Here is a 27,491-nt window from a genome sequence, read left to right as displayed (position 1 = left end):
TGAGGATATCTCTATGTGACTAACTGGAGTCTCTCTTTTACGATCTCTCTATATGGCATTCTGGGGGCGGGGCCTACGGCGAGCGTCACAGACTCCCGAGTTTACTAGGACTCCCTAGATGAATCTAGACGAGGTATTGCATCAGAAAACGCGGGATTTCTCCCGACACATTGGCGCGTGTTTGCGCTCCACAACACGCCCGACGATTCCAGAACAGGCGCCTCCAACACGGGCGCGAAAGCCTCCTTACTGCCGAACTTCTCGAAAATGCGTTCTCCTTTCCTTTAACTTCCTTTGCTATGAAGCAAATTTCAAGCAATTACCATCACACGCCCCTCCAAAAGAGGAAAAAAATGAAATCAACTGATTTTTTTTTTTTAAAGAGAAGTAAGAATTAAACAGCGGGGAAACAATTCTGCATAAAGCTTCCATAATTTTCATTCACTCAACCACTCGTGCCAAAACAGAAAACGGTTATTAGGTTACTCATTCTGAGAAAACTAGAGAGGCTATCTGTTATAACATTATCCTTCTCTCTTACTATTTCCGTTTTCTGAATTTTGATTAAAACTTATAAATACTAAAACACCTCTTGTGTTTTTCTCAAAACTAATCTCACTCAGTAACACTGTTACACGGGCGGAGGCCTCGGCACGGGGCGTTCATTATAATTCTGAAGCAAATTTACATTCATTGCCTTTGCTCTACTCTTACCCACATTAATTCTGAAATGTATATTTCCCCTCTTCTCTAAAACTGAAAAAGGCCTTCAAACTTACAAGATAAAAAGGGACTTTCTCTCGAGACTAGTCCTAAAACTTTCTCTCTTACACACAAACTTCTCTCTTTTGCTCTAAGATCAGGTTTTCCTTCAGTTTCCCCTTGACTTCCGTTCGGGTTTTCTTTCGCGAAGTGCCAAGCGCTTCTGTTCTCCTCCGCAAGCTGCCATACATCTCTTAGATTGTTTTTATAATACTCAAGATTAGTTATGTTATCATCTCTACCCTTACTTCTAGGCAAAGGTCCGAACATATTTATAAATACATTCCCAAAAGATTCGCCTACCGAAGGAATATTACACAACTGAACTCTGGGAATTACATGAATCGGTTTCCCGGCAATTTGATATTCAGAACAGCTTAAAGCATACCTCTTCACGTCATTTTTCATCTTAGACCAAAAGTACGCCCTACTAATACACTTGAAAGTTTTATTTACCCCCAAATGTCCTTGTTCATCATGTGCTAACTTCAAATCTAGTTTACGAAACTTCCTAGGAACTACTAATTTTTCTGTGATTCCCCTTTCACTACCTGACTTAGGACGAACATGACACAAAACTTCGTCCTTTACACAAAAAGTTTCCTTACACACATCATCGAGATCATCATCCAGCTCACATTAAAAAATTCGGGTTAGTGTCTCATCCTCTCTCTGCAACTTGACTAGCTCATCCTTATCCAAAATGTTAGAGCCTAATTCATCACCGTAACTAGGACTAGATACCTGTACATTTACTACGTTACTCCTGATAGCTACACCTTCCGTTTGGCTATTACTGTCCACGATAGATTCGGTCTCTCAGCCACACTCATGCCAAGACGTTCGAATCCACGAACTAACACTCGTTCGAATCCACGAACTCTCGTTCGAATCCACGAACTTACTTTCGTTTGAATCCACGAACTTACTCACATTCGGATCCACGAACTTACTCACGTTCGAATCCACGAACTTACTCACGTTTGAATCAACGAACAAATTATGACCGTAGTCTACGTCTGTATCTAAACCCGATCTAGTTACTACCATTTCAGGCACTGGAATATTTCTCACAACAGGATTCACATTCTTGGATAAAGCTAAGTCGTTACCGACAATAATGTCAATGCCTTCAACGGGCAAACTGTCCACAACGGCAAGTTTCACTTCTCCTGACACTACCTGACTTTCTAAATTCAACTTCAACAAAGGACAAAGAACACAAGTGTTAGGAAATCCACTTAACATGACTTTCTTTTCCATATTGATTTCTGCCCTGTTCGGCACACACTCTCTTCGAATCAGTGAGACAACAGCCCCTGCGTCTTGAAGCAAGACTACTTCTCTCAAATCTACTCCTCCAAGAGAAGAAACTATGCCTTCTGACAGAAATTCACCAAATATTTTCCTAGTTTCTCTCATCACATCATTCCTACTTGACGAAAGGTTAACTAGAGACACTGGTTTCTTACCGTCCTTCCTTTCTACTGCACAATTTCTCGCTGAATGCCCTTTCCCATTACATTAGAAACAAGTTAATTCTGAGCCACTAGATGCCACTTTACTCTTACAAACCTTAAACGTATGACCAGGTTTTCCATATGTATAACAGGAATAGTCACTTTTACTCGCATTGCTATTACTAGGACTGAAACCTTTACTGTTTTGTACTCTACCAGACGAAGGATCATTTCGTTTCTTACTAACACTCAAATTATGAGTTAGACTATATTCGTCAGCTAGCCTAGTTGCTCCTGCAAAAGATACTTCTTGCCTATCCTCTATATAAAGTTTAATCTCAGGGGATACGTTATCTTTGAAGTTTTCTAACAACACTAAGTTCTTCAAACCGTCAAAATCCTCAACCTTAGCAGAAGTTAACCAATCAAAAAACAGCCTATCTAACTTCTTACCGTATTCTACATATGTAATATTTTCATCCTTTCTCAAACTTCTAAATTTCTTACAGTACGTGTCGTGAATTTCGAACTGATCATTCGAAATCCCCGCCATTTAACTTCACAAGTGTTGCGTTAAATTGGGGCAAGACTGAGGGATCTCGCGGGCGATTCATTGAACAGAAAGCTGTCCAATATACGACAGTTTATGACGCAATTCCTAAATGCATGGCGGGGAAGGAGCGCGTCTTATAGAAAAGAAGACGTTATGAATTTTCGTTAATAAATATAATTCGCTGATCACTAGTAAGAGATAAATTATCTATGTATAGATTTGGAGCCAAGGACTCCATAGTCATTAAAGAATTTGCAGATTACGGCCTTCAGCCAGAACTTTAAGTTAATTCATTGATCTTAAATAATAACGTAAGTCATATTTCACATTCAAGAATAAAATAGATTTAGTAATATACGTGATGTCGAAATAATCGATGATTCCCGCCTGAATTACAAGGATTCTGTAGTCCACGCAGGAAAGCGTAAGTTTCCTTTGAAGAAGGGCGAAGTGATGCGTCAGCCGTCATTCCTGCCCAGAACCTGATCCGTGTAAGTACCGTAAAAATTTGTGTGTCTCTCAATTCTCCAACTCCCAGCCATCGCCATGCTAGGTCGAATTCCGTCTTAACAGTAAGTTAACTTGATCCACGTATATATGTGCCATCCCTACGATGAGGGACTCTATTTATGCAGCAAAAGAAAGCTGCCAGTGCAAGAAAGTTATTTGTTTGTGACATTGAGTCAATGGGTCTCGTATTGTGCAGATTTTTCGTCCAGTTGTGGATTTAGTGCTTTACAAACACGTGACATCAAAGATCCTATGTGCTGCAACATACAAAGTTCATGAGAATTTTCAAGTATTTATTTTAAATTGGTAAAAGCAGTACGAAACTGCGTGTACTGTGGAATTCTGCTAGGAACTTTAGTTTCGGTGTTCTGTTAATATATATAAATGTTTATTTTTCGTAATAAAACTGTTATGTTGACCAAATTTTATTGTATCTCACCCTAAGAGTTTTAGAGTGCGCGCCTCCTCAAGGCCTTGTCATCTGCCCAGAACATCCGGGCACTAATCATATAATAAAAGTCGAGAAAATTCCCGACATTTGGTCCTTCGAGAACCGGATGACAAGTGCGCTCTAGAGCTTGAAGGGAAATTTCAATAAAGTATGGTCTAAGGGTAGCCCTGATAGGACACAGTCAGCTCCCACCGAATCTGCCCCAGTGTTCAGATAACCAGATTGAGATCTTTAGAAGGCCAGGAGGTCTGGTCAGTCAATTTTTAGATAGTAGTCGATCATTCTGGCAGAGACGGTATGAGTTGGTCGTGTTGTATGTAGGAGGAAACGACCTAGCAAACGATCACCCCAAAACCGTTTGGGATAATTTACGTACTCTTATTGAACGCTTGAGGAAAATTTGTGAAATAATTGCTATCTGCGACGCAGAGATCAGAGAGTATCTCCCTGATAATCGTTTTACTGTAAATTCTGTTGAATATGTCAAGAAGGTTAAGAACTTTAATGCGAGAATCTCCAAATACTGCTACAAAAGAAGTATGTACAGAGTCCGACACTTGCCTATGAACTCTCGTGCCTACCGCGAAGGCAAACAAAGGGACGGAGTCCATTTTGATTCAGAAATCCGTAACGCATTCCTCAATCGTTTAATGAGATTAATCAGGAGAGAGAGAGACAGACAAAATAACTAGGCTCAGCTTGTTCCGATGTGCAATTAGCCCCACGTGTCACTAGTCTTTGCACCCCGTCTTCATAACGTAAGAAAATTCCTCATTTCCTAGTTTGCAAAACCCCCCCTAAGAAGTAGAGTAAATAATACAAAATGGCAGTGGCTATGATTGTTCACTTCGAGGCTTCGCCGAGTCTCACCGCGGACTTACTTGCCGAATCACAGCGTGCGTTAGTAGAAACTTATTCTGAGAGCGTGTACCAAAATTTGGTCACACAGTTGAGACAAGGTCAGCTTCGAGAGCTGTACAAACATAAAGTCGTAAAGTTATAATCTAACTTAGATGCCAGAATCAGGCAAACCTTAGCAGAAGCTGTGCAAGCTTCTACCCTTTTGTTGAATCGAATCGATAAACTGAAAGTCACTCAGACAGGGAATGTTTCCCTCTCCAAATTGAAACCGCTGCCTCTCCCCACTTTTGAAGGGGAAGTGCAGGAATATGTTTCTTACAGAGAATTGTTCACGATCCACATGGATCGAAGGGCAGATTTGGACGACGTGTCCAAATTTACTTACTTATTAGGGACTCTGGGCAGGGATCCGCTTAGGATCGTTAAATCCCTAAGTGTAACCGCCGCGAATTACCAGGTAGCGTTAGATCTCTTAAATAAGCAATATGGTAATGTACACCAAACGCTCGTGATCTTGCATCGAAAACTTGCCAACATTTTCGTACCCTCGTTGAACCCTGTAGAGCTGAAGAAGTTCAGGTTTGAGTTAACAGTGATCATTGAGCAAATAAAGAGGCTCAGTACTAATGATATAGGCCATGGCATGGTCATGAGCCTTATCAATCAGAAGTTGTCAGAAGGTAAGCTCTATCGAAAGGTGGTCGAACACCTCAGAAAATGTGACTATAAATTAGAAGAATTTTTTGAAGCTATAGACTTCATAATTCACATGTTGGAAGATGACGCGTTACAGCGAGGCGAAAAATTAGAATCTGATAAGAATAACGATGTCAGCGTTAGACCCAAAACAAAACCTATGCAGAATAATTCTTGTCCCTTTTGCAATGAACGGCACCCGCCTCACGGATGCCGCCGAGTAAGTGACGTGGCTGCCAGACGCAGCATTCTACTAAGAAAGGGCCTGTGTTTTAATTGCCTTCAGTTAGGTCCCAGTAGTGATAGATGCACTAACCCCAATTCCTGTAAAAGTTGTGGAAATAATCATAATACTTCCATTTGTGATAATAGCAGCTTTAGAAAAGCACATTCAGTTCCCTCCACTTCGTCCTGAAGTAATCCCAGTTTAGTAAGTAACAGTCAAGCTACAACCTCCCGCCCAGTAGTAAATGCGACGACCAGGCAGCACGATAGAAACCCCCGTCCGCCCAAAGAGAAAGTAGAATCACAACCGTGTAAGAGCGCTAAAGTAGCCCAAACGTCTAGTGTAGATCTTCCCTGTACGATTTTGCCAACGGCCATGGCTGAGATCCATCACAAGCAGGGGAGTAAACGGGTTCGCTTGTTTTTGGACACTGGGAGTCAACGAAGTTTTATCTCCGCTAAAACTGCAAAGCAGTTAGGCCTGCCAGTGGTAGGCAGAGTGGCATTAAACATTGCTCCCTTTGGTTCAGCAGAAATCAGTGGCCAGTATGACGTAGTGAGTTACTGGGTAGAGATGGGTAATAGAATTGTTCGAATGAAACTCACGAGAACGTAGACGTCCCGATTCATAACGTAGGTTATGTAAGAGTAAGACACACCTAGTGGGGAAGGGAGGTACCACCAACGGTTTAGCAGATCCTGACAGTAAGAGCGATAGTTAAGAAACGTGCACATTCTTGTGGGTGCAGACTATTTTAATTATTTTATTATTGGAGTAGAAAGGATCGATGGGATAAGTTTTTCTGACCCATAATGGTATGTCGCCATATGGGAAAGTGCCACAGTGGCTATTAGAAGGTCACAAGATAGATCATGTGAGAAAACACTCAGGGTATTTGTAGGGTCGTGAGCGAACCCAATTGCATTTGATGTTGATGAATGGTGGCGTTTAGACACCTTAGGCATCGCACCATCCGAGCAATACACTGTCAGCGAAGCGGAAGCTATGCGAAAGGTTTCGCAGAGTGTAACGAAGAAGCCTGAAGGATATCAGGTTAGCTTGCCGTTCCGTTCAGAAGGTAGGCAAGAAACCAACTTTAGAAATGCTGTAGCACAGCTGGATTCGTTGCAAACCAAATTTCAGAAAGACAAGGAATACTATGATCAATATCAGGGAGTGATCAACAAATACCTAGAGGCAGGATTTATATATGAAGTAAAAGATCCAAAAATAGAAGTATACTACATGCCACATTTCGGCATTAAAAAGGATAGCCGCACGACCCCCCTTAGAATAGTATTCAATGCCTCATCCAAAGCTAAGAATAATAAATCATTAAAATGAATGCCTGTTTACCTGGGCCTAATTTAGTAGAGTTGGCCTATAATTTGCTTCTAAAGTTTTGAATGAATAAATACGCCATGCTTGCAGACATAAGCAAAGCATTTCATAGAGTACTGTTAGATCCCCATGATGCCAAATATACAAGATTGTGGCGAGAGGTAGCAGGTAGAGCGCTGGGGGGGGGACCCTCGCTTTCAGTCGTGGTGTTCGGCATCACGGCTAGTCCCTTTTTGTTACAACAAGTGTTGAATCATCATTTTAAGTTAGAAGGAAGACCTGAATTAAGCAAGTCCTTTTATGTTGATAACTATGTCAGTACATTTTACAGTTTGGATGAGATGAAAAAGGAACAAGAATCTGTCCACGCAATTTTGGATAGGGCCAGAATGCCGTTAGAAGGGTGGGCAACAAACAGTATAGCCTTCGATAGCGAGAAAGAGTGGAAAGAACCTGTGAATGTGAGCGTGCTCGGGCTGAGATGGGCTCGAGACGTCGACCGTCTGTGTGTGAAAGAGAGTGAGAGGATTCGTGAATTGGGGGAGGGATGGGTACCTACGAAGCGTAGGGTACTATCTCTGTTAGTATCAATTTATGATCCGCTAGGTCTAGTCAGTCCTTTATTTGTTAGGGGGAAAACTGTTTCTCCAACAACTTTGGGAACAAGAGATTGGATGGGATGACGTGTTATGTAAGGAAAAGGCTAAAGAAGCGCGAGAACTGCTAGTAGAATTGAAATCAGTCTGTGAGTTAACATTTCCAAGAGCGGCAGGAGTCAGAAGATCCGAACTCCATATATTCACCGATGCCAGTAGTAGGGCATACGGTGCTGTAGCATATGTCAGAGATGAAGAAAGTAATGTAAGATTACTCACCAGCAAAATAAGAATCACTCCGAAAGGGATGCTCAAAATCACCATCCCTAAATTAGAACTTTTAGCATTGCTGCTAGGTTGTAGGCTAGCAAAAACAATTAAAGGGCTAATAGAGCCGCAAGAAATTAGTATCTGGTCAGATAGCAAAGTTGCCTTAGCATGGGTGGCATCACCGGATGCCAAGGACAACAAAAATATCTTTATATCTAACCATGTGGTGGAAGTTGTTTTCCTCCGCCAGATTTGTGATTTCAGATTGAAGTATGTGCCCGCCAAACAGAATCCTGCTGATGTCTTGTCAAGGGGCGCAACAATCCAGCAATTGCAGCAGAATCCTCTTTGGCGCCAAGGTCCAGAGTTCTTGGGAATCCCTGGAGAGACTGTTCCCTTCAAAGAGGAAGATCTAACGAATATCAGAACCGTGGTAGCGGCGGTGCAGGAACTGAGGGAAGAAACAAGGTCTATTCCCCCAGGAGAGATATGGGAACTACTACTCAGGGAGGTTGAGTTCCGAATTTTGATTAGAGTAACCAAATTAGTGTTAAAGTTTGCAAAAGTGAAAAGGGATCCTTTTCGAGTTCTTGTCTTATTAGAACAAAAATTCTATTTACCTACTGTGTATGCATATTTTGAGGGTGAGGTCAGACCCCCTCGTGAGATATTGAATTTTGTGAGGCAATTAAGTCTAATAATAGTAGACAAATTGATATGCACTAGGGGACGAGTGTCCCAAATTGAAGAGATGAAACATTTAATTCTTGCCTGCCTAAGTGGGACACTTAGTCAGAGCATACTTAAAGTATTTGCATTGTTTACACCTCCATTGTAACGTCAATACGCTAATGGCGATTTTTCGACAGAAATGCTGGACGCCGGGCCTGAGGTCAATTGCTAAGCAAGTTGTACGGAAGTGTCCAGAATGCGTGCTAGCATTCCAACCGCTGATGAGACAACCACTACCACCCCCCCTGCCGAAGGAAAGAATCACCTTGCAGAAGCCATTTGCCGCAGTTGGCGTGGGCCACACCGCAGCTATACAAACCGAAACGCGGCCAGGCTATATCCTCCTCGTGACATGCATGGCCACCAGGGCCGTGTATATAGATTTCTGCCCCTCCTTGGATGCGGAGGAATTTGTTCTAGCTCTTCGAAGATTCAGCGCTACGCATGGAGCCCCGACCATAATCACTTCTGATAACCACCAAACGTTCAAGACGGCCAGCAACCTCCTTCAGGGACTTTATGAAGAGGATGAAGTCCAGCAGTTCCTGAGGAGGACTGGCGTAGAATGGAGATTCCAAACACCCTGTGCGCCGTGGTAAAGGCGGTTTTTTCGAGAGTGATTGGTGTCACAAAACGTGCATTGCAGATAGCCCTCGGGAGAAAGCATCTCCCGGAGGCCCACGTATTGACTCTAGTGAAAGAGGCGGAGGCGGTAGTGAATAATAGGCCGTTGATGTATAGCGGTGACAAGTGCGAGGACGAGGTCCTCACCCCCTCTCATTTAGTGCGAGGTCACTTAATCAATTTTAATGGCACCTGTTTTGCAGATGAAGACCTTAATGCTACCTTCATCTCCCGGAGGCTACGAGATCGATATCTTAAACTAACAGACACTTTGAAAGCCTTCCGAGAGAGGTGGAGGAAGGAGTACCTGAGTGCCCTAAGAGCCCGACACGATTGTCAGTCTGGGGAACCCACCAGGCTGCACCCCGGAGACATCGTGTTAGTAAAGCAAGAAAATCAAAAGCGGGCTATGTGGCCCCTTGGACGCGTCATGGAGACGTACCCGGACGACGACGGTGTCGTGCGTTCGGCCAAGGTATTGTTCGAAGATGTTGAGTCCCTGCGTACTGTCAGCCACTTGGTCCCCCTGGAACTTGCCCCCTCAGATGACGATGATGGCGTTGGAGACGAACGGCGTGACGATGTTGGTGCGACGGAGGAGATGGTGCGTGACGACGACGGCAACGAAGAGGTCCGAGACGAGGGAGCGTATAGCCCAGCAGTAGGTAATTCCTCCCGGTAAAATGTTGTGACGTCTGGGGACAACCAAGGGATGGCACTGGCTGCCACATCTGAACAATCGGCCACAAAGGTCGTGAGGGACAAAGACGCTGACGATATTGGTAACGAACCGAGCGATACCAATACGGTAAGTGAGAGTGCTGAAGTGAATGATACTGAGGTATTGAGTGGTAGTGACGCTGACGTTCAGTTAGGCAGACCAAGACATTCTGCACGCCCTTTGAGAAAGGCTGCTGCTAAGCAGCGTGAGTTGATGAAGTGCTTAATGGAAAGCGAATATATATAAGTTATGGCTAGAAACAGTAAAAGAAAACAGGAAGGTCCCGTATTCTGGTAGGCAGGGAGGGTGGACCCAAGTAAGTGTAGGTGAGTTGAATCCTCAGAGGATGGAAGTGCGTCAGGTTAGCGTAAGGTAGTGGGAGCCCCCTCTTGTGCAAACAAGTCGAGCGTTGTGCAGAGGTAGCCCCCACCCTCAAAGTAGATTAAGAAAAATGTATATGAGTACTTGTAGAGAAGGGAATGCGTTTGAGGGCATGTGTCCCGTAAAAGAGTACATACTGAATCAGTTGTAATCTGTGTTTCCTTAAAGGCAAATGGCCTGTCTATCTGATTAATGCTTGTTGATTATTGAAGGCGAGTAGCCTAGAATAACATGCGTGTTGCATGAAGATTATTGAAGATGAAGAGCTTAATATAGAAGTTTCTCTTGCATGTTGTATTGCATTTTAAGGCGAGTGCCCAAAGTCTATGCTTGTTGCATACAAAGTTGTCCATATATGACTGTTTCATTTTTCATGCCATTGATTGAGTGAAGGCAGAATGCCTTATGAGAGTATATTCATGTTTCCTTGATCTTAATTTTACATTTATACTTTTGATCTTATTGCAGGCCCATTGCCTATTGAGTTTCTGTGCTGATTCATGTCTACCTTATGTGTATGGGTACATTTATGTATATATATCTGCCATTGATGTTTTATTTGTATATGACATTGATTACCCCGGGTGTAATGTTGATATATAACTTTTCTTTGACATGTCATGTTTTTTTTGTGTACTCTGTTAGTCGTCGTGGAGCGCTACGCAGCGAGCCTGACTGAGTAGTGTAGGAGTAGTTAACCCCCCCCCCCCCCCCCCCCCCGAGCTCAGTCTTTCCTGAATTGTCCAACATTTTAATGCCCCATACTTCGGGTGTGGAGTATGTCGTGAATTTCGAACTGATCATTCGAAATCCCCGCCATTTAACTTCACAAGTGTTGCGTTAAATTGGGGCAAGACTGAGGGATCTCGCGGGCGATTCATTGAACAGAAAGCTGTCCAATATACGACAGTTTATGACGCAATTCCTAAATGCATGGCGGGGAAGGAGTGCGTCTTATAGAAAAGAAGACGTTATGAATTTTCGTTAATAAATATAATTCGCTGATCACTAGTAAGAGATAAATTATCTATGTATAGATTTGGAGCCAAGGACTCCATAGTCATTAAAGAATTTGCAGATTACGGCCTTCAGCCAGAACTTTAAGTTAATTCATTGATCTTAAATAATAACATAAGAGTCATATTTCACATTCAAGAATAAAATAGATTTAGTAATATATGTAATGTCGAAATAATCGATGATTCCCGCCTGAATTACAAGGATTCTGTAGTCCACGCGGGAAAGCGTAAGTTTCCTTTGAAGAAGGGCGAAGTGACGCGTCATTCCTGCCCAGAACCTGATCCGTGTAAGTACCGTAAAAATTTGTCTCTCAATTCTCCAACTCCCAGCCATCGCCATGCTAGGTCGAATTCCGTCTTAACAGTAAGTTAACTTGATCCACGTATATATGTGCCATCCCTGCGATGAGGGACTCTATTTATGCAGTAAAAGAAAGCTGCCAGTGCAAGAAAGTTATTTGTTTGTGACATTGAGTCAATGGGTCTCGTATTGTGCAGATTTTTCGTCCAGTTGTGGACTTAGTGCTTTACAAACACGTGACATCAAAGATCCTATGTGCTGCAACATACAAAGTTCATGAGAATTTTCAAGTATTTGTATTAAATTGGTAAAAGCAGTACGAAACTGCGTGTACTGTGGAATTCTGCTAGGAACTTTAGTTTCGGTGTTCTGTTAATGTATTTAAATGTTTATTTTTCGTAATAAAACTGTTATGTTGACCAAATTTTATTGTATCTCACCCTAAGAGTTTTAGAGTGCGCGCCTCCTCAAGGCCTTGTCATCTGCCCAGAACATCCGGGCACGAATCATATAATAAAAGTCGAGAAAATTCCCGACAGTACGCCTCCGGTACTAACCTATACGCGCTAAGAACAGTTTCTTTCACGATATCATAATTATCACATTCCTCCTTAAACATGCAACTATACACAGTAAGCGCCCTACCACTCAAAACTGACTGCAAATATAAAGTCCACGTTTCTTTAGGAGAACCTACTCGTTCCATTAACTTCTCAAAACACATGAAATATGGCGTAACATCTTCCTCATCGAACTTTGGTACTAACTTTAACATTGCACTCATACCTAACGTATCAGCTCCATTTTCGTTCTCGCCTGAACGACTGTTACGAGTACTTTCCCTTAACCAAGCAATTTCCAACTCATGCATACGCTCTTTCTCTCTCTCCTGCTCATGCATACGCTCTTTTTCTCTTCCTGTTGCATTACCAACATTTCTCTCTCTTGCTGCATTTTCATTACTTCTCTCTCAGATGCTCTTTCCTCTCTCTCATACTTTTCCCTTTCTTTCCTTTCAACATACTCACGGAGATCATTCCCCTCTAGACCAAGTAGCTTACCTGACTCAATAAACTCTTTCACCATCTCACTCATTCTGATTCTTTCTATATTTTCCCTGTTTCAAACTGTTAAAGTGTTGATAACCTAGGCAAGGTCGCCACAATGTTACGGATTCGAAATATCCTGGCCAGGGTCGACACAGTGTTACGGCCTCTGAGAGAGGTCTGCTTCAAGTTCGATATGAAATAAATAAAAAAAAAAAAATATTTCAACACCAACAGTTGAAACTGGGGATACGAATATAGAAAGAAACACTAACACAACAAAGGTTTATTTACAAGCTTACTAACAAAGGTAAATGCAGAATGGTATCTCCTATTTACATAAAAAGATAGAATCTTACACTGCATGAACTGGGGGAAGAGTGAGGCAATTCAAATACTTGCTAGTCAATTTGGTAATTCAAAGCGATGGCTTCTCCAAAAGTAGAGCGGCAATTGCAGATGTCCTCTTGACTGTATTGCAGAAACTAGTCTACTTGAAAGGCAGGAACTACCCAAAACCTCTAGCAGGAGCAGGACCTTTTCTTCTCTGAAGTCTGTTCGACGTCGAGATAACACGAGATAATTCGTCCACTCCTGAAGACGACAAGACCAATATCCAACCAACTCTCGAACAACTCTTCTGATGATCCTTCGTCGGTGCTTCCTTCGTCTCTAGTCTCTCTCTGACGATCTCTGCTGCTGATCTCTCACTGATATTCTGATCTGTGGCTCTTACTGAGGATATCTCTCTGTGACTAACTGGAGTCTCTCTTTTACGATCTCTCTATATCTCTTCCTCCTGCTGCTACTTCCTCCATCGTATTTATACGGCATTCTGGGGGCGGGGCCTACAGCGAGCGTCACAGACTCCCGAGTTTACTAGAACTCCCTAGATGAATCTAGACGAGGTATTGCATCAGAAAACGCGGGATTTCTCCCGACACATTGGCGCGTGTTTGCGCTCCACAGCACGCCCGACAATTCCAGAACAGGCGCCTCCAACACGGGCGCGAAAGCCTCCTTACTGCCGAACTTCTCGAAAATGCGTTCTCCTTTCCTTTAACTTCCTTTGCTGAAGCATTTACCATCACAATAAAAAATACGAATCCCTCACAAATATCTGACAATTGTAAAAGCAAAAAACAGCTTGCCGTAACAAAATAAACACCAAATTTTTATGAAGTATTGCTAGCAATTTAAATACTGAATCACTCCAGCAAAAGCTTGAAGTATCCTGAAATGGCAAGATATTAATATAAACATGATAGTTAAATATTTAAAAAAAGGATATGAAATAATTGCATGGGATAGAATTCTGAAAGATGGATGATAACTGTTCCTTGGAAGGAGTGAACGGATTGAAAACTGCAGAATCCCTTTTGGAATTGCTCTCCAAATTAGATCTTACAAACGACCAAAAACAAATTTGAGTCAGTGACGACAACAAGTAGAAGAGATATGGAGGGTTGAATCGTCAGCAAAACAGAACAGATAAAGAAGATCTCTGATGGAACACTGCCAGCAGCTGTATCAATGTCAACAATGACTGATAAAGAGGATCTGGTAAAAAAGCTTTGAGTGTACTTGAAGACGGAGTTAAGTCATAAGAGGCACGTTTTACACACACAGATTGCAGCCAACCTGTTACATGTCTTCAGCTTATCAGAAGAGTCTCCCAAAAGCCTCACTGAGATATTGGTCAAACATCTATAAGTTAAAAAGACCATCAGTCTGTATTGTCTTATGGGATCCGTGCACATGATCTGATGGTGTGAAAGGTTCGCAGACTGCAAGATTTCCTGAAGGGAGATCGAGGGGGTGCTCTGGCACTAAGGCAGGCTCAGGCAAGGGAGTTAGAGTAGGGAAAGGCTCGACGTCTGTGACGGACAGAGCACGGCACAGATCAGTATGTTCACTGGGCACTGGCAGTGGCTCAACGGCTCTTTTACATAGGCTCGTAACTGACTTCCAGTGTGGCCCATCAGCTGACCCACCTCCTCATGGATAGCAATTGCTCCCACAGGTGATCATTTTGGTTGGGTTGCTAGAGTTTGAATATTGCAATTACTCTAGATAATTTGTTATGGAGGTGCTACCAGTGCAAAAGTGGCACTGCATAGAGAGGCATTGAATCTAGGCTGCGCATTATAGGCACATGTGATTGAGCAATGAGTGGCCTTGCAAACTAGGAAGCAAAGACAATGCAAATGCCCCCTAAGGGTACGGCAGATACAATTAATATTCATGGATTAGCCTACACATATAAAAACTTCTAATGCTGGCAAAATTAATGTGCCTGGGTGTTATCATGTGACTGCCTTCATCTTATTTCTCATGGAGTCATCATTTCAGTACAGAATATTCATGTACTGTAGACAGTCTCTCTCTCTCTCTCTCTCTCTCTCTCTTTCTAAGGGTTTCCACCCAAAAAACCAATGCATTCAATACCTTTTCCTGTCTTCCTTTACAGACCACCTTCATTCAGTGGGTATTTCGATTTTAAATTTACATCATAGCTGGCTCCACCCCGTAATGATCTCTCTCTCTCTCTCTCTCTCTCTCTTAGTCTGTTACGGTAATCTTCAAGGTTAGTTATATTGACATAATTTAGATTTTTTCGTCACTGTGAAGATGGGATCAGTACTTGAAGATATGGATTCATCAACCTGAGTACTTATTCACGTTTCACGATTCTGACAAAAAAATTTGTTTTCTAGTGAGAGACGGAAATTGGAGCAAGATAATATAAGTGAATTGGACGGCAAGAGACCGGAGGGAATTGACGGAAAGTAATAGACAGAGAAAAAACGGAAGAAAGAAAAAGTCTAAAACAGGACCCGAAGGGCCTATGCCAAGAAGCTATAATATCACCTTGAAAGCGCCGCAGAAGACGAAATATAAACGGCTGCCACCTATGATATTGTTGTTGTAATGTTAATGATAAGCCAGATAGTATTCACAAACGTCGTCTTCTAGGCAATATTTGAAGACCACGTATATTTGTGAAACTTTTTAGCATTTCGTTTTGCGTGAGGAACACTTTTATCTGGGTGAGGCCGAGGAAATCTAGTTAAACATTTCACGGATGTACAACGTGAAATCCGTGTATTCATGAGTTACAACTTTATTGTTCTCTATAATCACCTTGCCACGTCTGCTTCATAACTTTTCAGGCAGTCATGGTAGTATATTATAAGAAAAAATATCCGAATGGCTTTTTTTTGTATATAGGGATAGAGATTTGATGTCATGCTTCATAGTGACATATACAATACTATAGAAAACACGCGTATAAATTATTACATTAAATTACCACATGCACATTCGCATTCGTATTTTCATTTGCTTTGGCATACTTTTCAAAGTCCTTGTCCGGACTGAAATGAAACTTATCTCTACTCACTAGACGTGAACTAATAAATAGTAATCATAAGAAGCCACCGTTCGTAAGTTCCCAGACATGGAATAATTTTATAGTCTAAAGGTGGGCTTGCAGGAGAGCATTATTTGAAGACGAAATAGTGCGAATAGACTTTCTCTAACTCTTTTCCTAGAATCCTTGTCAGAGGAACAATGGTACAGTTCACCAACCAGGAGAATACACTTTGGAAGACAGTATAAATTTAAACACCAATGTGTATCCAGACAACAGAATAAATTTAAACAGGAGGGGGAAAAGGCAGTTCAGTCCTGTGCGAAACTCAGGTTACTGTCTGTGAAATGACTTGCATCTCAGACAATTGATGGGAGTCGGGCGTTTAACAAAATGATGTCACGTTCCTCTGAAATGAGATAGGCGTCGGGTACCCGGGGAGGGGTGGGTTGGTTGGGGGTCGAGATTGCAAAGGAGAGAATCAGCCGAGAACCATCTTATTATACTTCATATGTGCTTTTGAACAATGTGACTACCTTTCCTTAGTGAGATAAAAATAATCTGAATGTTTATGGCGTGCTTTACCTCTTCTAACAGCTATAAACTTGAAGTATGACTTCTTCACGGAAAACATTGATCTCCATTGTCTTCGTGCGGAAAAAGGCAAGGATATCACGCCATTAGCCTGGCTAAAATTGCTGATTCAAATATTCCAAGATAGTGAGAAGCTTGTTATTTGGGATAAATAAAATTTAGTTTTATGTAAAAGGAAACGACTGAGATAGCTATTTGTCTGTCCGTCGGCACTTTCTGTCCGCCCTCAAATCTTAAGAGCTTCTAAGGCCAGATGATCCACCCTCCGATCATTAAGCATACCAAATTGCAACCCTCTAGCCTCTGTTTTTTTTATATTTTTATTTTAGTTAAGGTTAAAGTGCATCTGGCCACCGGACCGTGGCTGAAAGTTACATGGATCGCGACTGATAGTTTCTTGGGCCGTGGCTGAGTGTTTTACGGTATTATACACTGTACAGAAAACCCTTCGGCGTATATTCTACATTTTTTTGCCTACCTGGCAACCCATCCGAATTACGCGGTGTCACTGGAAACAAAAGTAACCCGGATCGACTTCCCGACCGCAAACCACTAACCCAACGTTCGCGAAGAAACGACTCGCTGTTTGTTATTCGGGAATCCCTCACATTTCAGCACCGTTGACATTCAAGGGGGTTATATAATATTGCCGATGAGTCATCAATAGTCTGTCTGCGAACAATGGTGCCTTAAACGGCGTTTTGCTTGTTTTTGGTGCTTTTATTTTAAGGATGTGACATCTAGACAGGTTAGCATTTACTACGGGATTTTAATATTTATTCTATTTGTATGAGTTGTTTTGAAAAACAAGAATAATGACCTAATAAAACGATTCTAAAACTGATTTGTGGTCTAAATATATTTTTCAGTGTTAAAAAATTCCCCGTCTCCCGTTAACTTTAACCATGATTTTCTGAGGTCATAGATATGTAGAATTTGCGTTTGGCGTTTGTATGAAGAATACAATACCGAAAAGTTTCGAATTCGGAAATGCTGGGATTTAGAAAGAGGAGAGGAACATTCCTTAGAATGGAAGGTCTTCATATCCATAAAGTAAGTTGACGCGAGAAAAGGTTGAACGGTTTAAGAGGAGTGGCTCTCAAAAAAGAAAAAAAAAAAAAAAAAAAAAAAAAAGCCATACTAGTTAATCTTACGTGACTGACTACGGAATCAGGACAGAACTCAATTGCATAAAATCGTCCTCAGCCTCTTAACTGCTACATGCACTTCCTCGGAGCTATCAATCACTGAAAGTTTCAGTCAGTCCCATCTAGTATACACTCTTTCATTTCAGGACATAGCATCCCTCCCAGCACACCCGTCACCCAGCACACCTGTCACCCAGCACACCAGCCAATTCCTGACCCACCCAGGATCTCTGTATGGATCCTGGACCCACCTTTTTTCTTCCTGAGGCGAAGGTTAATCGCACTACAAAAGTGCTCTCGATACCCCACATGCTAAATGAGTATCAGTGGATATAAGACTGTTAGAACAATTAAAAGTGTTAAACTATCTCAATTCCCCCTACGTTCTACACTCTCGTTATCATTTTTATTCTCCGAGGCAGTTATCATGATAATCTCTTATATTTTAAGGCGAGTTTATTTTTCCTAAAATTAATGTTAAACACCAGTTCTTATTTCATGTCTTCATTTCTTGATCTTCAGTTCTTCATTCCCATATATTCATCATGTTTTCGTTCATCTTCTCTCCTTATTTTGCTGTTCTCTTGATTTTTATTATTATTTTATATTACTCTCTCATTCGTTCTTTTCTTTTTTTCCATTTCATTAATTTGCAACTTTATCGTTATCTTCTATTCAGTGTTACTCTTATTATTCTGTGTTTCCTCTTCTCTCATAATGTCTTGCCCTCTGTTATTCGTTTCCTGTAATTTCTAAACTCAACATCAGCCTCTCATAAAGTATTTTCTTTCTCTATCTTCTTCTTCATTTTTCCACCATCCTCTCCAGATCAATTTTAACAGCGCCATTACTGAACGTTCTTTTTTTTTTTTTACTCTGTTCTAATTCGCATCTATTATTTCTCATTCAAAACGCCTATTGTCTCAACCTTAGTGAGGCCGTTATCCCATAATAAAGCTTTCATTTTTTTTTTCATTTCCCATCTACCTCACACCTAGTTTCATCTCCGTAACATTCGACATTCGGGTTTGCTTTTGTCATGATTCTCAGTTCGACGTTTGTGTGTGCTGTTTTCATGACTCTCAGTTTAAGCGATTCCATCGCTCCTCCTCTTCACTCAATGCAATTTCCAGCATCACTTCCAATCTCGTTTTCCCAACATCCTCTTCTTCTCGAGTTGTTGCTCTTCTTCCGTCCTATTGTGCACCTGCCGTGAGAATCACTACCAGGACGTAGCCAAGAACCGTGACTTGGAGTATCCCGTTTGGCGGGAATCCCTCCTCGCAGTGAGGTCCAACCTCTGAGCCCTGAAGAGCAAATTGACAGCCTTTCTGAATTTATAAAACGGAGTGTAACGAAAAAAAAAGAAAAGAAAAAAAGAACAGAAAAAAATACAGTTCTTCAGACAGCTCTGAATTCCCGTACGGGATACCCAGAGCTTTAATTTTGTCAATCACGAAGGTAATTATCGTCATTATCTTCTACAGGTATACCAAAGTTATCTATGGTTTTTAAGTCATTCGTAATCATTCGAATGGCTGATCGTGGGTCGAAGTAATAAATTAAAGGCAGAATACTTTACTCCATAAAAAAATTATTACATATATTTCAATGTTAAATTTTGTTTTTATATTAGACCCAGGTGAGAGTGCTTTGCCCAAAATGATATACGCCGGCAATTCTTACCTACTAATAGGTAAGAAAATTGATTTTTACGGAAGAAACGCAAAATGAAAACTCGACAGACTGCTCAAAGCGTTTTTCCAAATATGCATACTCCTGTTTATACTCCCTGCGTCGCAACTTCATCTTAAAATATTTTTTATCGGGCTTGTACGACGCCACAAAATTATCACTTCTAGCAAATTATTATGGTCTAACAACACTCTACTGATGGATAATGCTCATATGGTAACCCACTTGAATAACTCTATTTCCTTTGCGCCGCAAAATTCTCTGGAACTCGTTATCATCTTCACTGACCCCCGAATCGTATGGCGCTTTATAGGGCCGGGTTGTCAAAAATATAAATATATTTTTTATAAAAAGTTAGTACTCAAGTAGCATTGATTGCTTGCATACATACATACATACATCCATTCATACAAACTTATATACGTATATATATACATATATATATATATATAATATATATTATATATATATATATATATATATATTATATGTGTGTGTATGGATGCATGCATGCATGTACGTTTGTGTTACATATGTGTGTATATATACGTGTATGTTTTTGTTTACACACACACACACACACACACACACATATATATATATATATATATATATATATATTTATGTATATATATATATATGTATATATATATATATATATATATATATATATATATATATATATATATAATATAATATGTGTGTGAAATGCGCGTATGTGCCTATCAGCGGCAACAACGTAAGAGCAATTACTTGGAAGGGATTTTAAGGTAAAAAGATAATGGCACGTGTTTATCTCTGCTCTGTACATTTATCGGGGAAATGTAAATTTTCGGTTTCCAGTGAGTTTTTTGCCTAAATCCTTCCTCCTCGTTTGTGACCCACCATGGTCAACTTACTAATAGGCCCTGACCTGACTTCCCTACAAACGGCAACAGAAGCGCATGGATTTGCCAGGACTATGTTTTTTTTTCATTAATATTATTATTACTATATTCGAAATTTATACATACAGTTGAGAATGCGAGCCTTTTCCTCGCAGGTGTAAACATTCTTTTATCTATTTATTTTTTTTTTACTCTGAATTTTCATATTTTATGAATTTTCATCTTTGCCTATTTAGTGTGTAACTGTTCTCTATAACGTAGCAGTCACTTGCAAAATGTCCTATTAGACCAAATCGGTCAGGATCATAATTATCTTCTTTTTAATTTCTTACCGTACTTGCCTTTACATAGTACACACTATATATGCACACTATATAGTACACACTATATATGCAATGAATTAGATTTTGATATTAGGCAATGTTGCAATGAACACTCAAAGTATTCATATGACTCAACAGGCACCACTAGAATGCCAAAGTCGACTGACAGCCATAACGGTGTAATCCACCTACGGTCAATGCAGCTTTGATTAACCTCGAGACGGAGAACTCTGCGTCAAGAACAGCGACTGGGTAGTTGTTTCTTGATGAATGTGGTATATATATACGCTGCACAAGAAACAATAAACACAGACCCATATATGATATAAGGAGACAGCAGTCTCTGAAGTATAGTACTTAGTATCTATATTTTGGCCTGTTTATGGGCTCCTTTTATTAGATGGAATTCTGTTGTAACAGAAAATTTTTACCAATCATATATATATATATATATATATATATATATATATATATACATATGTATGTGTGTGTGTTCGTGTGTTTATACTATACTATATATATATATATATATATATATATATATGTATATATGTATATATATATATATATATATATATATATATATATATATATATATATATATAAGGTATACGTATATTGTTAATATGATATCATATATGGGTCTGTGTTATTTTTTCATGTGCAGCGTATATATATATATATATATATATATATATTATATATATATAATATATATATATATATACCATCATTCATCAAGAAACAGCTACCCAGTCGCTGTTCTTGACGCAGAGTTCTCCGTCTCGAGGTCAATCAAAGCTGCATTGACCGTAGGTGGATGACACCGTTATGGCTGTCAGGCGACTTTGATATTCTACTGGTGCTTGTTGAGTCATATGAATACTTAAAGCGTTCATTGCAATATTGCCTAATATCGAAATCTAATTCATCGCATATATAGCGTGTACTGCACCTTGCATGATAAAGTCAATAAATTTCGAAAAAAAAACTGAATATAACTCTCAATGCAAGTACAGTAATATTAAAAAGAAGATAATTATGATCCTGACTGATTTCGTCTAATAGAACATTTTGCAATTGACTGCTACATTATAGAGAACACTTATACAGTAAATAGGCAAAGATGAAAACTCATGGAATATGAAAATGCAGAGTAAAAAACAAAAACAAATAAAAGACTGTTAACACCTGCGAGGAAAAGGCTTGCATTCTCAACTGTATGTATGCCTGTATGCACTGTTTTCATTCGAGTATATGTAAAACGATCATTTCTATTTATTATATGGTAGTGGTCTGGAAAATGTCTCAATAGAAGAAACTGGCCACTATCATATACTATACTTTCATGTTTCCTTGTTGGCTTTTGCACACAGACATAAATGTGCATACTCAAATATATATAAATCTATATATATATATATATATATATATATATATATATATATATATATATATATATGTATATATAGTGACAAAGTGCCAAGTATCTGGTTGCTACACTTACCATTCATTAATTGTTACCTCACAAAAGCCAAACGCCTGAACCCTCATCACAGGTACTAAACGACTGAATACTCTTAAGGCAACAGTGATCCCTTAACAACTTACCAGTATTGCAGAAAATCAGACCAAGTTCATCAAAACAGGTGTGAGGTAATCTTGTAAGTAATTAAATTAATCAAAGGGCATCACTCCATCAACAACTTTAAAAGTCTAAGTATTTCCCTGATTTCAGAAGTCTAAGTACTTCCCTGGTTCTAAGTCACTTCAAGTTAATTGAAGGGAAACAGATCAATTACCACTCTATGTTTCTACCTAACATCAATATAATTATATGCTGGTGTGAAAATAAACACTTATAAAAATTTTAAATACAAAAATTTATTATTAAACTCAAAATTTATAAATGAAATTCACAATATCAGGGAAAATTACTGTTACTTGAAAACAAAGCAAAGTTTAATTAATTCTTGAATTAAATTAAGTAAAATTAAATCAAAATTAATTTATCACAAAATTCAAGAAAATTAATTCAATCAAAATTCAAAAGTGTTTGGCAATAATTGAAATTTGGAAATTAATTCACAAGTGCTAAACAATAATAAAACTTGAAAAGAATTCTAAGTAAATGCAAATTAATTCACAAGTTTTAAATTCAATTAAATGTGCTACGATTAAGTAATGAAAATAACTAAGTTAACTAAATTGTGAATGCAAATGAAAACACAGAAAAATGTGGAAAATACCAAAATTGCAAAAAGTATTAATCACACAGAATATAAAATAAAAACACACACTTCAATAAGAAAATGAATAAATGCACAAAACATAAAAAATCACTTAAAATGAAACAAACACAAAACACAAAAATTTCCAATGTGTGAAAATGTAAATAGTTTTTCTCAAACCATTGTACTAATAGTTATTAGTTCTCTAAACCATCGTAACCAATGGTTAGTGTTTGGTAAGAAACTAATAACTATTATCCAATGGTTATGATGGTTTGGTAATTAATTAGTTTCTTACCAAACCATCATAACCATTGGATAATAGTTATTAGTTTCTTACCAAACACTAACCATTAGTTATTAGTTGCAACTAATAAAAATATAACACACTTTACCTTGGTATACCAACTTCTTTCTTCAAATAAATTCACCAATTCACAAAAATAGGCGCTGTTACACACACTTGTAAAATGTTTGTTCAGGTTCCACAAAAAGCACTAAATAACACTAAATAAACTAAGAAATATCAAATCTGAAATCTACAAGTTACGAGTGACCATTTTACGTTACGTTAATATCAGATAGAGAGAGAGAGAGGAGAGAGAGAGAGAGAGAGAGGTGTCTGAATGGAACGCAGTTCTAAGATGCAATGAATATCTCTTCCTTAAGGATGCTGGACAGTGGAGATGACACAAAGCGTTTTGGGCAATAATTCTTTCTAGAAGCTTCGAAATCTGACGCAACTTTACAGATAAAATGTGAAATCTGCATGTGGTTTTCAGCAAAGACATACGCATACAAGACGAGTATACATTCATGTTCGTACCCGATCAAGACAGAAATAGAGCAATAATTCAGATTGACATGTTTTTAAAAACACAACGAAGACTCGAGCTCCCTTAATCTCGAGGTGATGAAAGTAACTGAAACAATTCTAGCTTTGAACGGACAAAGATATTCTCTCTCTCTTTTCATACTTCGTTATATATTCTTTTACATTATGTAATGCAGAAATCTGAACACTCATTTAAAACATCCTAATTCTAAGCTAGCTAGGAATCTGAAAAAATGTTGCACAATTCTACATAACATTTTATACAGTCTAAGAGGGGATACATGCATTTTGAAAGTAGCAATATATAATAATATATATACATACTATATATTATGTATATTATTTATAATATTTACATATTATCTATCTATCTATCTATATATATACATATATATATATATATATATATATATATATATATATATCTATATATATATATGATATATATATATTATATATATTATATATGTATATATATACACGATCATCTTAACAAATAAAAGGGTCAATTTATGGTTTGTACATAAACGGACCAAATGAGAAATATTTGTGTGAAACACGACAAAAAGCGCAAACAGTACCACGAGAGGCAAAACTTTTAAGATTTAGGCTTAATGCGAATATAACAGTAAAGTTATCTTTCTGTCTAAATATGAACAGTCCCCCTTATGCTCTCATTATAAATGGTAGCTAGCCGATTACCGCAACGGCCTGAGCTTTCCTGTTAACTGATGTGGTATAATTGAGTTATGGGAAAATAAAACCTCGCAAAACAATGAACTTGGCTGAGAATCGTCAAAATGGAGACCAAAATCATATTAGATTATTAGATGTTTTTATGTGGCTAGGAAATAAATAGTTACCTAGCAACGCGATCTACACCTTATTGTGGGATCCGAGCCACATTATATCGATAAATTAGTTTCTAATCCCCAGAAACAAATTCCTCTGATTCCCCGTTGACAGAGCAGGGAATCGAACTCGATACTGCCGAATCGGTAGACGAGCACGTAAACCACTCGAATACTAGTATTAGGTTATAATGTATCTAGATCTGGGATACCAATTATGATGCTAGCATAACGGTAGTATTTCTATGCAGAGTTGGAAGGAGAAAGGCATTAAAATATAGGAGGAAAAAATAGGACAACAACGAGAGAGAGAGAGAGAAGACTGCGACCGTATAAGGGGTAGTAGCGCTGATGCAGTTTTGAATACTAAAACGACACATGTTTATTCAAACAACACCACCATTACGACAAAGTTTAGCTCCACTCTCTGACTAACCGATTTTCATTATTATGCAATTGTAAGCTCTGTTCTCAACACAATACACACACACACACACACACACACACACACACACACACACACATATATATATATATATATACATATATATATATATGAACATTTGATCACATCACCGTGATTTATATATAAATCATTAGGTTGCAATAGTTGTTTAATATCGACACTACTTCTGGAATATCCCCGATGGGAAATGATCACCAAAAGGGAATTATATGTGACTATAAGAGATTCACATGAACCATGCATCTGATGTCTAAGCCTGTCCCTTCCGACGCTCCTGATTGACTGTTGATCAGCCAATCACAGAGCTGGAAACACTCAGTCTCTCGGGGGAATTCACATAGGCAGGAAGTATGTTCCACTTCTCCTGAGGGATACATCTTTCAAAAGTATCCCTCTGTGATTGGCTGATCAACAGTCAATCAGGAGCGTTTTAAGGGACGGTCCTAGACATCAGATGCATGGTTGATGTGAATCTACTACAGCAGCTGTACCCCACTTCGGACTTGTTATCAAACGCACATTCACTTCTAAATGACCTGGATGTAGTACATCTTTCGCCAGCCAATACTACTGTGTCACTCTGACCGGCTACCGGCTCTTGATAAAACTCACCCTATAGTTGAACTTCGATATTGATTTTAAATGCGTTTGTAGTCATTATGTTAACTCAGTTCTAAATACCAGAACATAAACTCCGTATTCGTCATAAGAAACTTTACATTGTTGCCAAGAAATTCCTTTTTGCCAATTATATCCTCAATGATAGTTATTCCTTTAAATTCTGTAACCACCCTTACAGCTTTTCCTTATCTCATAGCTGAATCATGACAAAGGCACACACTTTGTTTTTGTATAAACCCATACTACTTGTCACCTATCAGTCTTTCCGCTCTCAGTCTTACTTCATCAATCTTCAAATTGCCAGACACAATCTCGGGGGTGCGAAGTAACGACATGACCTTCTAATCTTTATAACTGCCCTTCCCACCTTTTCGTCACACGAAAGAAGAATTATTTCTCTCATTCACTCCTATGGATTCTGTACGTTGTCACTCTCTAAATTACCATCATAAGACAGCATCTCACTCATAATCTCTTAAACACAATATAACTGCCCTCCCACCGCCCTTAGATACCACTTCCACAAACATTGAACACTTGGTAAAATTAATAATTCTTGGCAGTCCTCAAGTAAATAAAAATAACTTCCTCTAAATGATGTATAAAATGAAGTAGCAGTTCATCAGAGGTGTATAAACTGCCATTCACTAACAAGAAATCGTCCGCTATGTGCTCGCAACATGAATGATGTTGCCAGATCACTACTACAAAGCCATTCAAGTACGGTCTTCTCATTCAATGTCTGCACACACACACACACACACACACACAAGCACGCACGCACAGGAATCGATTAATGAACTGCCAGATACTTCTTGGCCCAAGCATGACATACGGGAGCATTGCCAGCAAAAAGGTAACTGCCATCAGGGAAGCAGCCACCCATTCATATTTATTTTGACTCGACCTTGGCTATCCATTTCAGGAAAAGAAAATCATATATTAGTAAACTGCAGGAATGCCCATAGAATTTTATATAAAGTGTCCTAAAGCCTTAAAACTAAAGGTATAGAGGTTGACACAACAGTGAAGAAATGAAACAGAGCGAGGAAACCATACCGTAAAATTCGATCACTGTTTGGGACCTGACATAGGGCCAAAACATCTAAACTGACGAAACACCGAAGCTATGACCTGAATTGAGTAGAGATTGTGAAATATTTGGAAAGAGTTGGGCCATCTCCAAGAGATGGATAAGAATTAATGGCTTGTTCTTGCACCCATGACGTCAGGGTCTTTCGCGAAAGGTAAGATAATCCTTAAGCAAACAGAATAAGGTTTTGAAAAATAACAACCAGTAAAACAGTGTTTTTTTAATCAAGTTAAATAATGAGTAAAAGAGAGAAGTTGTGGGGCTGTTTGTCGCCATACTGAATTTCAAATACTACTTACTGATGACCTTTATGATTGCAAAACCATATAGCGTATATAACTAAAACTCACTAAATCAGTTAGCTTATATTTTCTAGGACCATGTACTTTGCAATTTATTTAACAGCCAAATAAATGGGTTCAAATGTTGGCTTACCTGCATGGGGAAAGTATAATAATAAGCAGTAGGGTCTTCATTAAATGCAAAAGTGGAGAGTTATTACAGATATCTACTCTTAAATGTACTGATATAAATACGTACAAGGAAAAGGGAGTGCAACTCGTAAAGACACTGATAATAACCAAGATATCAGCATAAACATGAATAAGAGAACGTACAAGGAAAAACTTCAGTGACCGAATGGATTTTTCGTGGCCTCATATGACTTGTAAAGATAAAGTAAAGATGCATTATATATATATATATATATACATACATATATATATATACATACATTCATACATATATACATACATACATACATACTTACATACATGCAAAGGATGATTATTATAAGCCAACGTTTTGTCCAACTATAAACATAA

At 39.0% G+C, this 27,491-nt stretch overlaps 2 protein-coding genes across 2 annotated transcripts in view; one reads left to right on the top strand and one right to left on the bottom strand.

Moving 5' to 3' along the window:
- LOC135215626 (cytosolic phospholipase A2-like) overlaps nucleotides 1-27,491 on the bottom strand; it is a 184,543-nt gene that overhangs the window by 105,380 nt on the left and 51,672 nt on the right. The gene's annotated exons all lie outside the window — the stretch shown is intronic.
- On the top strand, nucleotides 9,024-9,764 carry LOC135215934 (uncharacterized). Its single transcript, XM_064250889.1, has one exon. The coding sequence runs from the start codon at nucleotides 9,024-9,026 to the stop codon at nucleotides 9,762-9,764; it is 741 nt and encodes a 246-aa protein (XP_064106959.1).

The sequence above is a fragment of the Macrobrachium nipponense genome, chromosome 5, assembly GCF_015104395.2.
Source record: "Macrobrachium nipponense isolate FS-2020 chromosome 5, ASM1510439v2, whole genome shotgun sequence".
NCBI lineage: Eukaryota > Metazoa > Arthropoda > Malacostraca > Decapoda > Palaemonidae > Macrobrachium > Macrobrachium nipponense.
This window is presented reverse-complemented; position numbering and strand designations above follow the sequence as displayed.

Coding starts and splice junctions, on each gene's coding strand:
- LOC135215934 (XM_064250889.1), top strand. CDS start 9,024: ATGGAGATTCCAAACACCCTGTGCGCCGTGGTAAAGGCGGTTTTTTCG.